The 14,091-nt window shown below is 41.5% G+C and overlaps 1 protein-coding gene across 2 annotated transcripts in view; it reads left to right on the forward strand.

The window, feature by feature from the left end:
• GOLGA1 (golgin A1) overlaps positions 1-14,091 on the forward strand; it is a 47,388-nt gene that overhangs the window by 17,198 nt on the left and 16,099 nt on the right. For both annotated transcript variants that reach the window (XM_069582457.1, XM_069582458.1), the window contains exons 11-12: positions 7,805-7,930; positions 12,218-12,313. In XM_069582457.1, coding sequence (XP_069438558.1) covers positions 7,805-7,930; positions 12,218-12,313 — 222 coding nt within the window. The remainder of the gene's footprint in view (positions 1-7,804; positions 7,931-12,217; positions 12,314-14,091) is intronic.

The raw sequence follows: 14,091 nt of genomic DNA on the forward strand, positions 1-14,091 counted from the left end.
AGAGCACTAGAGGAAGGGCAGTTTTCTCATAAAAATGAGTTTAGAGTCAGTTTCTGTGTTGTCCTTGTTAACACTGAGTAGATACAAAATAGTATTTATGACACGTAAGTAAGATCAAAAGTGTAACAAGCTAATGAACCCCCACGTAGCTACTATTCCCGCCTGCCATGTTAAGAAAAGGAATGTTTACCTTTGAGATTCTCAGTGTGCCCTGTCTGTTCTATCCCATTTCTTTCTTAAGTCAGCCTATCCAGAAATTATTCCACTTCTTTGCTTTGCTTTATAATTTTATCCCTAAACATCATCTTCTTTCCTGTATCATGCTTGTTGTTCAGTCCCCAAGTCATGTCCAACTCTTTGCAACCCCATGGACTGCAGCTCACCAGGCTTAAATAAAATGCTGTAGGTATTTTTCTAACACTAGCTTTCTGTGCTCAAGATTATATTCCTGAGACACATTCATATGGACACATGCCACTATAATTTAATCTTCTCTCAACTGTATAGTGTGAAATTACTAGAGTTTATTTATCTGTTCTATTGATATGAACATTTTTTCAGCTTCTTTACTTTCACAAACAAGGCTGTTGTGAACTTTTGTCTGCCTGTGAAAGAGTTAACTCTGGGAACTTCCCTAGTAGTCCAGTGGCTAAGACTCCACATTCCCAATGCTGGGGGCCCAGGTTTAATCCCTGGTCAGGGAACTAGATCCCACATGCCACAACTAAAACCTGGCACAGCCAAATAAATTAAAAAAATTTTTCTTTAAAAAGAGTTAACTCTGGGGTCTATTTAAGATGTTAAAAGTTTGGGTCAACTCTATTAGATAACTACCATAGTAGTGGTAGTTATTTACAAACTTGTACCAATGGAGTATGAAAATTTGGGTTGCTCTGCTTCCTTGACAAGGTGGGATATTGTCAGACTTTTAATTTTTGCCAGTCTGGTGAACATGAAATGCATCTTCAGATTTTCTTACCATGATTGTTTTTTGGCCGCACTGTACGTCTTATAGGATCTTAGTTCAGGATTGAACCCAGGCCCTCAGCAGTGAAAGCAAGGAGTCCTCACCACTGGACCACCAGAGAATTCCCTCTCACCATGATTTTAATTTGCTTTTCTCAGATTATTAATGAAGTTGAGCATCTTTTTATGTGTTTATCTATCGTTTTCACTCTTCTGTGAAGTGCTGGTTCAAATCTTTTGCCCATTTTCTATTGCATTTATGTCTTTCTCTCATTAATTGTTGGAATTCTTTATATATATACTGGCTACCATGCTCCTTTGTCGGTTGTATGGAACCACTGCTGGACTTTGGGGTGTATGCCACTGTGGTATTTCCACAATGCTGTGCATTGCCTTCCTGGCAGTGCAGGGCTTTCCCGGTGGCTCAGACGGTAAAGCGTCTGCCTACAATGCGCGAGACCCGGGTTCAGTCCCTGAGTCAGAAAGATCCCCTGAAGAAGGAAATGGCAACCCACTCCAGTATTCTTGCCTGGAAAATCTCATAGACCGAGGAGCCTGGTAGGCTACAGTCCATGGGGTCACAAAGAGTCAGACACGACTAAGCAACTTCACTTTTCTTTCATGCATTGCCTTACTAGCTACAGACGAGATAAGCCTCCCAACTCAGTTCTCTTTTAGGGATATTTTGAATATCCTTGGCCCACTGCTCTCCCACAGAACAAGCTGTCAGGCTCTTTAAAGAAACCCAGTGGGATATTGATTGGAAGTACATTGAATCTGAAGATGCATTTGGGGAGCATTGATTACTTTATCATGTGAGTTTTCTTATCCAAGAACATGGCCTCTGTGACTCTAGATATTCAGTGTTGTTGTTTCTTTAAAAATGACTTTCAACAACGTTCTCTCATTTTTCCCATAAAGGTTTGTTAGCATTAAATTCATTCCTAGGTGCTTTATTTTTTACACCAAACCTGAATTTTAAAAAGTATTTTTTGTATTGGTTGCTGGCATATAGAAATATTTATGTATTAATTTTTCACCACTTATTAACTCTTATTAAGCTTAACAGTGGATCTATACTGCTACTGCTGCTACTGAAGTCACTCAGTCATGTCCGACTCTTTGCGACCCTGTGGACTGTAGCCCACCAGGCTTCTCCATCCATGGGATTCTCCAGTCAAGAGTACTGGAGTGGGAGACCCAGGGATTGAACCCAGGTCTCCCGCATTGCAGGCAGATACTTTACCCTCTGAGCCACCAGGGAAGCCCTATAGAGTCTAGCAATCATTTCATCTGCAAATAAAGATTCTTTCTTTCTTTCTTTCCTGTACCTTCTTTGTCTTTGCCTTGAGCTGTTTGTTTTCTTATTTTTGAGGGTTTTTTTTTATTGTTGAATCATAGAGTTTTTTTTAATATGTTTTAGATAAAGGCCTTTGTCACATGTGTCTCTTGCAAATATTTTCTCCTAGTCTTTGGTTTGTCCTTGTCTTCTCATTCTCTTGACATTGTCTTTTGCAGAGCAGAAGCTTCTAATTTTGATGAAATCAACTTGTCAGTTATTTCTTTCATGGATCACGGCTTTGGTGTTACAATTAACAAATCATTGTCATATCCAACACCACCTAGATTTTCTTCTATGTTATCTTCTAGGAGTTCTATAGTTTTGAGTTCTATATTTAGGCCTGTGATCCACTTTCAGTTAATTTTTATGAAAAGTGTAAGGTCTGTGTCTACATTTTTTTTTTTTTTGCATGTGGGTATCCAGCTCTTCCAACACCTTTTGTTGAAGGAGCTGACTTTGCTCCATAGTATTCTTTTGCTCTTTTGTCAAAGATCAGTTGACTGTATTTGTGGGTGCTCTACTCAGTTCCATTGATCTAGTTGTCTGTTCTTTCGCCAATACTATACTGTCATAATTACTGTAGCTGTAGTAAGTCTTAAAGTCAAATAGTGGCAGTCCTGACATTATGCTTCTTTAGCATTGTGTTGGCTGTTCTGGGTCTTTTGCCCCTCCATATAAAATAAGTTTGTTGATATCCGTAAAATAACTTGCTGGGATTTTAATTTTGATTGCACTGAATTTATAGATCAAGAACTGATCTTCAGTGGAACAAAACAGAAAGCCCAGAGATAAATCCACACACCTATGGACACCTTATCTTCGACAAAGGAGGCAAGAATATACAATGGTTTAAAGACAATCTCTTTAACAAGTGGTGCTGGGAAAACTAGTCAACCACTTGTAAAAGAATGAAACTAGATCACTTTCTAACACCATACACAAAAATAAACTCAAAATGGATTAAAGATCTAAATGTAAGACCAGAAACTATAAAAATCCTAGAGGAGAACATAGGCAAAACACTCTCTGACATAAATCACAGCAGGATCCTCTATGATCCACCTCCCAGAATACTGGAAATAAAAGCAAAAATAAACAAATGGGACCTAATTAAAATTAAAAGCTTCTGCACAACAAAGGAAACTATAAGCAAGGTGAAAAGACAGCCTTCTGAGTGGGAGAAAATAATAGCAAATGAAGCAACTGACAGACAACTAATCTCAAAAATATACAAGCAACTTATGCAGCTCAATTCCAGAAAAATAAACAACCCAATCAAAAAATGGGCCAAAGAACTAAATAGACATTTCTCCAAAGAAGACATAAGGATGGCTAACAAACACATGAAAAGATGCTCAACATCACTCATTATCAGAGAAATGCAAATCAAAACCACAATGAGGTACCATTTCACACCAGTCAGAATGGCAGCGATCCAAAAGTCTACAAGCAATAAATGCTGGAGAGGGTGTGGAGAAAAAGGAACCCTCTTACACTGTTAGTGGGAATGCAAACTAGTACAGCCACTATGGAGAACAGTGTGGAGATTCCTTAAAAACTTGCAAATAAAACTGCCTTATGACCCAGCAATCCCACTGCTGGGCATACACACCAAGGAAACCAGAATTGAAAGAGGCACGTGTACCCCAGTGTTCATCGCAGCACTGTTTATAATGGCCAGGACATGGAAACAACCTAGATGTCCATCAGCAGATGAATGGATAAGAAAGCTGTGGTACATATACACAATGGAGTATTACTCAGCCATTAAAAAGAATACATTTGAATCAGTTCTAATGAGGTGGATGAAACTGTAACCTATTATACAGAGTGAAGTAAGCCAGAAAGAAAAACACCAATACAGTATACTAACACACATATATGGAATTTAGAAAGATGGTAATGATAACCCTGTATGCAAGACAGCAAAAGAGACACAGATGTTTAGAATGGACTTTTGGACTCTGTGGGAGAGGGAGAGGGTGGGATGATTTGGGAGAATGGCATTGAAACATGTATCAGATCATGTAAGAAACGAATCACCAGTCTATGTTCAATACAGGATACAGCATGCTTGGGGCTGGTGCACGGGGATGATCCAGAGAGATGATCCACAGAGGTGGGAAGGGGGTTCAGGATTGGGAACTCATGTACACCCGTGGCTGATTCATGTCAATGTATGGCAAAACCAATACAGTATTGTAAAGCAAAATAAAGTAAAAATAAAAATTAAAAAAAGAACTGATCTTGTTAAGAACTGATTCATTGACAGTATTGAGTCTTTCCTATCCATGAACATGGAATATCACTCCATTTATTTAGTTTTTTTTAATTGCATTGATCAGAGTTTTAGTTTTCCCCATGTATATCTTATACATATTTTGTTAGATTTATACCTAAATACTTCATTTTTGGAGTCTTACTATAAATAGTAAGTGTTTTTATTTCAAATTTTACTTGTTCATTGTTGGTATATAGGAATACAATTGAATTTTATATAGATGGGGAAACAGTGGAAACAATGACAGACTTTATTTTCTTAGGCTCCAAAATCACTGCAGATGGTAGCTGCAGCCATGGAATTAAAAGACAAGTGTTTTGGAAGAAAAGCTATGACCAACCTAGGCAGCATATTAAAAAGCAGAGACATTACTTTGCCAACAAAAGTCCATCTGGTCAGTGCTGTGGTTTTTCCAGTAGTCATGTATGGATGTGAGAGTTGGACTATAAAGAAAGCTGAGCGCCAAAGAACCGATGCTTTTGAAATGTGGTGTTGGAGAAGACTCTTGAGAGTCCCTCGGACTGCAAGGAGATCAAACCAGTCCATCCTAAAATAAATCAGTCCTGAGAATTCATTGGAAGGACTGATGTTGAAGCTGAAGCTCTAGTACTTTGGCCACCTGATGCAAGAACTGACTCATTGGAAAAGACCCTGATGCTGGGCAAGATTGAAGGCAGAAGGAGAAGGAGACAAGAGGATGAGATGGTTGGATTGCAACACCGACTCAGTGGACCTAAGTTTGAGCAAGTTCCGGGAGCTCGTGATGGACAGGGAAGCCTGGCATGCTACAGTCCGTGGCATCACAGAGTCGGACATGACTGAGCAGTTGAACTGAACTGACTGAACCATGTTTCCTGCCATCTTGATATAATCACTTTTAAGTTCCAGGGTTTTTGTTGTTGTTGTTGGTTCATGTGGATTTCCTACACAGATGATCGTATCATCTGCAGACAAAAGCAGCTTTATGTTTTCCTTCTTATCTCCATTCCTTTTGTTTCTTTTTCTCGCCTCATTGCATTAGCAAAGACTTCCAGATGATGTTAAAAAGAAGTGGGAAGAGGGGACATCCTATCTTTGTATCTGATCTTAGTGGGAAACCTTTGAGTTTCTCACCATTAAGTGTGGTGTTAGCTGTAGCACATTAAGTGCTGAGGGCTTGAAGTAGAAAATCCAGAGGTGGGGAATCACTCCTTGTGGGATATAGGGCACAAGAAAACTAACTGGAAATTGGCAACTGATTCTTTCTTCTTTCCCTGACTCTGCCCTACACAGTGACTTATATGAGACTGACTTGTTCTTTTGGTTTTTACTAGAAAGGGTCAGCTGTATCTCTCAAGTTCATATTGATGTGTGGTGGATGTAGTACAAGCTTTGGAATAGGAAGGCTTGGGTTTTGAACCCTTATTCTGTCAGCACGGTGTGTGCTGTTGGGCTAGTTCCTAAGCTTCAGTTGCCCTGTAAATGGTCAAGTAAAGGGTGGTTGTAAGGACTAGAGGAGTGGAAAGTGCCTGCACATGCTCTGCAAACTGTAGTTGCTCCTGCACCATCCTGTTTCTTATTCCTGTTGTCAACATTATTAGTAAGAGACCCATTAAAGGTAGGTCAGCCTGGCCAAAACTGCGTTTCTTTCCTGTCAAACTCCCTCTTAGCCGTGTTTTCTCTGCCTTGCGTAATATTACCATTCAACCAGGCATCTGAGCCACAGACTTAGGAGTTGTCTTCACTTCTTTCTTCCTCTCCACCCAGCCTCCTGGTCATGTTGAACTTGTCTGTTTACCCCTTTACACCTACTGCCTTTTACACAGAAAGCTTGTTTCTCTTCCCCACCTTCCACCTGGACTTGCCTGCTTAGGAGGCCTGATCAGATTGCTGGGTTAATCCCTTCTGCCTCTGATGTCTCATGGCACCTGGTATGTCCCTCTGTTGGAGCACGATTGTATTGTTTTATAATTAATTACGTGTATATCTCTGCCACCAGCCTCCATGCTTCTTTGGGTCAGTAGCTGTAGCTGATTATATCCGTGGGAGACAGCACAAAGAGTATAGGCTTGATCAAAGTTTATTGAATGATGCAGAATGAAACCATTCTTCAAACTTCTGCTCTACTATATATGTTGTCGCCCCTGTGAGAAATCAGAATGGCAAAAGCTTCTTTCTAAAACCTTGGATCCAAGTAGCTGCATCGTATTCTGAGGAGAGAATTGGCTGAGTTGCAGTCTAAAGTTTGTGGCTTGAGTTGGAGCAGCAGAGCATAAAGTGAGGGAATTTGAGGAAGTGAATTATATGTGAGGAGGTTCTAGTCTTCGCAGTGTAATGTCGATGCTGTACGACCTTATTTTGGAGTGAAGAATGGGCATCTTCAGCGGATGTAAGGACCAGTGAGGAGCTGAGAAATGATACAATGAAAGCTTCCTGGATCCTCAGTTTTGATGTTGCGCAGCATCAAAGATTGGCAGTAGTGAAAGGAACAAAGTTAGTCCCAACCTACCACCGCCACCACTACCACCATTGCTAAAGAGGTAGACTGAAATAAATATGTGGGCAGCTGTGTACCTGGGGCCGTGGTGTAAGGTGCTGCTGTGTGTGGTTCACCTGTGATTCCTGTGTTGTGAGCCAGGGTGAATACCATCATTTGTTTCAATTCTCTCTTCAACCTGAAGACAGCTGTCATTATAAGACTGTCATTATAAGGCTTCATCTAGCCCCCTGTTTCCAAGCATATTCTTCTGTAGGTCATTATAGGATTGGCTAGGAGCTTGAGTGGAATTAGCTCTGCTGGTTCTTGGCATCTGGTATAAAGTTGTAGGTCCTGTTAGACTCTGGATTAATAGAATTAAACCTATGCTTGATGGGAGTGGGAGGAGCATTCCTTTAGCTGGAAAATCATGACAATACAAAGGTTATTTTAGAGAGGAGGAACATCTTTGCAGGGTCCTGGCTAGATTTCACAGAGGCAATAGCATCCTCCCTTCCCATTTGTCAGTTGTTTAAATTGGAGCATTTGCTGTTTACTGCACTAGGCCTGAAACAGATACCCAAGTGGTGTTGGGTTCTGATCTTGTATCTTTTCTGGTCCATTTTCAGGGAAGATTTCTTGGCTGTATGGTTCTCCTAGGATGCAGTTGGAAACAGAATTTCAGAGAAACATGATGATTCTAGAGGACATGGTTAGGGAGGGACGCAGAGTGTAACATAACCTCTGCTTTCACCTGCAGGTCACTGCTGAAACTCAGGAGAAAGAAAAACTCATCACACATTTGCAGGAGAAGGTTGCCTCCCTGGAGAAGAGACTAGAGCAGAATCTCTCAGGGGAAGAACACGTGCAGGAACTTCTGAAAGAGGTAACTAGTCTGGAGTAAACCTCAAACCTAAATCCCCCACCCCAACCCAGAAAAGTCAAATGCCGCTGTCTGAATGACTCCATTCTGGAAAATACTGCCTACAGAATTAAGTTCAAGCTTCCTTCTGTAACATAAAAGGCTTTTCTCATGATCTGCCCTTTGTCTAACTTTCCAGTCTTGTTTCATGACCTGAACCCATCATCACTGTGACTTTCAAGAAGCTGTAGTTCCCCAGATGTCTCCTGCTGTTTCACACCTCTAGTGTCTTCCCTAGAGCCAGACATCCTGGCTGGTTCATCTAGAGCCAGACTCACCTAAAGCCAGACCTCCTGCAGTCCGAAGTCAACTGGGCCTTAGGAAGCATCACTGTTAACAAAGCTAGTGGAGGTGATGGAATTCCAGCTGAACTATTTCAAGTCCTAAAAGATTATGCTGTGAAAGTGCTACACTCAGTTCAGTTCAGTTCAGTCGCTCAGTCGTGTCCGACTCTTTGCGACCCCATGGACTGCAGCATGCCAGGCTTCCCTGTCCATCACCAACTCCTGGGGCTTCCCCAAACTCATATCCAAGTCGGTGATGCCATCCAACCATCTCATCCTCTTCATCGTCCCCTTCTCCTGCCTTCAATCATTCCCAGCATCAGGGTCTTTCACAGTGAGTCAGTTCTTCGCATCAGGTGGCCAAAATACTGGAGTTTTGGCTTCAGCATCAGTCCTTCCAATGAATATTCAGGACTGATTTCCTTTAGGATTGACTAGTTTCATCCCCTTGCAATCCAAGGGACCCTCAAGAGTCTTCTCCAACACCACAGTTGAAAAGCATCAATTCTTCGGTGCTCAGCTTTCTTTATAGTCCAGCTCTCAGCATTCATACATGACTACTGGAAAAACCATAGCTTTATTGGCAAAGTAATTTCTCTGCTTTTCAATATGCTGTCTAGGTTGGTCAAAGCTTTTCTTCCAAGAGGCAAGCATCTTTTAATTTCTTGGCTGCAGTCACCATCTGCAGTGATTTGGGGGTGCAAGAAAATAAAATCTGTCACTGTTACCATTGTTTCCCCATCTGTTTGCTATCAAGTGATGGGACCAGATGCCATGATCTTAGTTTTCTGAATGTTGAGCTTTAAGCCTACTTTTTCACTCTCTTCTTTCGCTTTCAACAAGAAGCTCTTTAGTTCTCCTTCACTTTTTGCCATAAGGGTGGTGTCATCTGCATATCTGAGGTTATTGATATTTCTCCCAGCAATCTTGATTCCAGCTTGTGCTTCATCCATCCCAGCAGTTCGCATGATGTACCCTGCATATAAGTTAAATAAGCAGGGTAACAGTATGCAGCCCTGACGTACTCCTTTCCCAATTTGGAACCAGTCTGTTGTTCATGTCTGGTTCTAACTATTGCTTCTTGACCTGCATGCAGATTTCTCAGGAGGCAGGTAAGGTGGTCTGGTATTTCCATATCTTGAAGAACTTTCCACAGTTTGTTATGATCCACGCAAAGGCTTTAGCATAGTCAATAAAGCAGAAGTAGATGTTTTTCTGGAACTCTCTTGCTTTTTCCATGATCCAGCAGATGCTGGCAATTTGATCTCTGGTTCCTCTGTCTTTAATAAATGCAGCTTGAACATCTGGAATCTCATGGTTCATGTACTGTGGAAGTGTGGCTTGGAGAATTTTGAGCATTACTTTGCTAGCATGTGAGATGAGTACAATCGTGCAGTAGTTTGAGCATTCTTTGGCATTGCCTTTCTTTGGGATTGGAGTGAAAACTGACCTTTTCCAGTCCTATGGCCACTGCTGAGTTTTCCAAATTTGCTGGCATATTGAGTGCAGTACTTTCACAGCATCATCTTTAGGATTGAAATAGCTCAACTGGAATTCCATCACCTCCACTAGCTTTGTTCATAGTGATGCTTCCTAACGCCCACTTGACTTGACATTCCAGGGTGTCTGGCTCTAGGTGAGTGATCACACCATCATGGTTTTCTGGGTCATGAAGATCTTTTTTGTATGGTTCTTCTGTGTATTCTTGCCACCTCTTCTTAATATCTTCTGCTTCTGTTAGGTCCATACCATTTCTGTCCTTTATTAAACCCATCTTTGCGTGAAATGTTCCCTTGGTATCTCTAATTTTGTTGAAGCGATCTCTAGTCTTTCCCATTTTGTTGTTTTCCTCTATTTCTTTGCATTGATCACTGAGGAAGGATTTCTTATCTCTCCTTGCTATTTTTTGGAACAGGCTTGTCTAACTCAATGAAACTATGAGCCATGCTGTGTAGGGCCACCCAAGTTGGACAGGTCATGGTGGAGAGTTCTGACAAAACATGGTCTACTGGAGAAGGGAATGGAAAACCACTTCCATATTCTTGCCTTGAGAACCCATGAACAGTGTGAAAAGGCAAAAAGATATGACACTGAAAGATGAACTCCCTAGGTTGGTAGGTGTCCAATATTCTACTGGAGAAGAGTGGAGAAATAACTCCAGAAAGATTGAAGAGATAGAGCCAAAGCAAAAACGCCCATTTGTGGTTGTGACTGGTGATGGAAGTAAAGTCCAATGCTGCACTCAATATGCCAGCAAATTTGGAAAACTCAGCAGTGGCCACAGGACTGGGAAAGGTCAGTTTTCATTCCAATCCCAAAGAAAGGCAATGCCAAAGAAAGTTCAAACTGCTGCACAATTGCACTCATCTCACACGCTAGCAAAGTAATGCTCACAGTTCTCCAAGCAAGGCTTCAGCAGTACATGAACCATGAACTTTAAGATGTTCAAGCCAGAACTAGAAAAGGCAGAAGAACCAGAGATCAAATTGCCAATATCTGCTGAATCATTGAATAAGCATGAGAGTTCCAGACAAATGTCTACATCTGCTTTATTGACTACATCAAAGCCTTTGACTGTGTGGATCACAACAAACGGGAAAATTCTTCAAGAGATGGGAATTCCAGACCACCTTACCTACCTCCTGAGAAATCTGCATGCAGGTCAAGAAGCAACAGACATGGAACAACAGACTGGTTCCAAATTGGAAAAGGAGAACGTCAAGGCTGTAGATTGTCACCCTGCTTATTTAACTTACATGCAGAGTATATCACGTGAAATGCCGGGCTGGATGAAGCTGAAGCTGAAATCAAGTTTGCCTGAAGAAATGTCAATAACCTCAGATATGCAGATGATACCACCCCTATGGCAGAAAGCAAAGAGGAATGGAGGAGCCTCTTGATGAAAGTGAAAGAGGAGAGTGAAAAAGCTGGCTTAAAACTCAGTATTCAGGAAACTAAGATCATGGCATTCGGTCCCATCATTTCATTGCAAATAGATGTGGAAACAGTGACAGACTTTATTTTCTTGCACTCCAAAATCACTGCAGATGGTGACTGCAAAGCTATGAAATTAAAAGACAAGCATCTTGGAAGAAAAGCTATGACCAACCTAGACAGCATATTAAAAAGCAGAGACATTACTGTGCCAACGAAGATCCGTCTGGTCAATGCTATGGTTTTTCCATTAATCATGAATTGATGTGAGTTTTGGACTATAAAGAAAGCTGAGCACCAAAGAATTGATACTTTCGAACTGTGGTGTTGGAGAAGACTCTTGAGAGTCCTTTGGACTGCAAAGAGATCAAACCAGTCAATCCTAAAGGAAATCAGTCCTGAATATTCATTGGAAGGACTGATGCTGAACCTGAAACTCCAGTACTTTGGCCAGCTGATACAAAGAACTAACTACTTGGAAAAGGCCTTGAAGCCGGGAAGGATTGAAGGCAGGAGGTGAAGGGGGCAACAGAGGATGAGATGGTTAGGTTGTATGGCATCACCAACTCGATGGAAATGAGTTTGAGCAGGTTCCAGGTGTTGGTAATGGACAGGGGAGCCTGGCGTGCTGCAGTCATGGGATCGCAAAGAGTCATGCACAACTGAACTGAGCTGTGTGTCCTGCCTCTGCCCAGGTGCTCTGGTTCGGCCCTGGTCAGCTTGGAGAGTAAAGCCTCTTCCTTTCCTGAGGCAGCGAGCATCCCCTGCTCTCTGCTGCCGCTTTGTGCGCACTGTTGCACTCTGTTATATACTCTCTTGGGTTAGTCTTTGCCGCGGCCTCAAAGTCAAAAACCTGTCAAGTTTATCTTTGTATACTTTACAATATGTGAATTTTCTCTCTACTATTTTGAAGTTTTTTGTGCATATTCATGTCCTTCATGCCTTGCACAAATAATAATGTGTTGTAGATATCAGTAAATGTATATGCAATGGAGAAATGACTGTTTCCTTTTTCTCTTCTTTCAACTTACAGAAAACACTTGCTGAGCAGAATTTGGAGGATACCAGGCAGCAGCTCTTGGCAGCCAGAAGCAGCCAGGCCAAGACCATCAACAACCTGGAGACTCGGGTACTGACCTCACTCCTGTGTCTGGGTGGCTCCCTGGTGCCCTTAGATGACATGGCTGTGACTGAGAATTCCCCTGCGTCAGAGATTTTCTTCCAAAGGGTTTCTCTTTGGGGTTTTACTTGTAGAGAACTGAGGTAGTCGTCTTCTCCATTCTTGCCACATTAGCATCGTTCTTCCACAGACGATTGTTCTCTTCTCTGTTTCTTCCCTTTTATCTTCTTTCCCCTTCCTCCCATAGGAAACCATTCTAGTGTGGTAAATAGAGACCCTTTTATTGCTGGATAACCTTAAAACAGCTAACATTGTTTTATGTGTGTGTTAATTTAGGTAAATGATACTGCTGTACATGAATTTTCCTCGTTACTTTGCACTGCTCCATCTTCTATATCCACTTCATTGTTCTCACCTCCTGCTAGATATCCAGACTGCCACCTTCTTTCTGTCACTGCAGATTACCCTGCAGTGAACATCCTCATTTCTGTTGCCTTAAGAAGGATAGTGAGTGTGTGTGACTTAACGTGACTCGGTAGGACAGGAATGCTCCCAGAGGGCTGCCCAGGATGCGAGAGAGTTCCTATCGATGCATCTCTGTCTTTTCCAGCACTGGCATTCCTCAGCCTTTTCGTTTTCTTGCCAGTTTCACAAGTGTGAAGTGGTAGAAGTATCAGGGGATCTCCGTGAGGCCTCGTATAAGAACACTAATCGTGTTCATGAGGGCTCCACTCTCATGACCCAAGTACCTCCCAGGCACCTCACATGCTAACACCATCTCGTCAGATGTTAAGACTTCAACATAGGAATTGGGGGGCACAAATATTCAGGCCATAGCAAATGCTTAACTCATTTTTAAAGTCTTTCTTGTTTCTTGGTCAGTATTAATATATGTAAAGCTATATTTTTTCCTAACTACAGCTTTGTTAGCTTTATTGTAATTCAGCTCTATTTCTCAATCATCTTTTTTATTACGGTAAAATACACATAAATGTAAAATTTACCATTTCAGCCATTTCTAGGTGTACAGTGGCATTAAGTACATTTATGTTTTGCACACCATCACCACCATCCATTCGTAGAACTTTTTCATCTTCTCAAACTATGACTGTGTGCCAATTAAAACAGTAACTCCCGGTTCTCTCCTCTGTCCAGCTCCTGGCGCCCACCATTCTACCTTCTGTTTTTATGAATGTGATGACTCTAGGCACCTCAAAAACTGGGATCATACAGTTTTTGTCTTTTTGGGTCTGGCTTACTTCACTTAGCGTAATGTCTTCAAAGTTCATTCATGTTATAGCATATGTCAGAATTTCATTACTTTTTAAGACTGAACAAGCCTTTTTCAGACCTTAATTCCATTCTAGATATAGCATGTTATTTATCCATTCATTTGCCCGTAGATGTTTCGGTTGTTTCCTCCTTGTGGCTATTGTGAATACTGTTGCAGTGAGTGTTAGTGTATGAACAAGGTTTTTGTGTGGGCTTATGCTCTCATTTCTCTTGGGCATATTCCTAGGAGTAGAGTTGCTGGGTCATATGATAACTCCATGCATAGCTTTTTGAGGATCTGAATCTTTCTTGAGTTCTGCCTGCAAACTGGAACTTGCATAGATATTTGCTAAATCCAGGAGTTTAAAAAGGCAAGTTTCAGTCCTGGCTCTGCACTGATAAAATTTGTGATCATGAGCAAATGACATAACTGTTTTCCTCTGTGGAAGGCTCACACTGTTCTTGTGGGGTTGTTTCCATGAAAACTTACTTCTGAACATATATGAGGAACCGTG

This window comes from Ovis canadensis, chromosome 3, assembly GCF_042477335.2.
Source record: "Ovis canadensis isolate MfBH-ARS-UI-01 breed Bighorn chromosome 3, ARS-UI_OviCan_v2, whole genome shotgun sequence".
Taxonomy (NCBI): domain Eukaryota; kingdom Metazoa; phylum Chordata; class Mammalia; order Artiodactyla; family Bovidae; genus Ovis; species Ovis canadensis.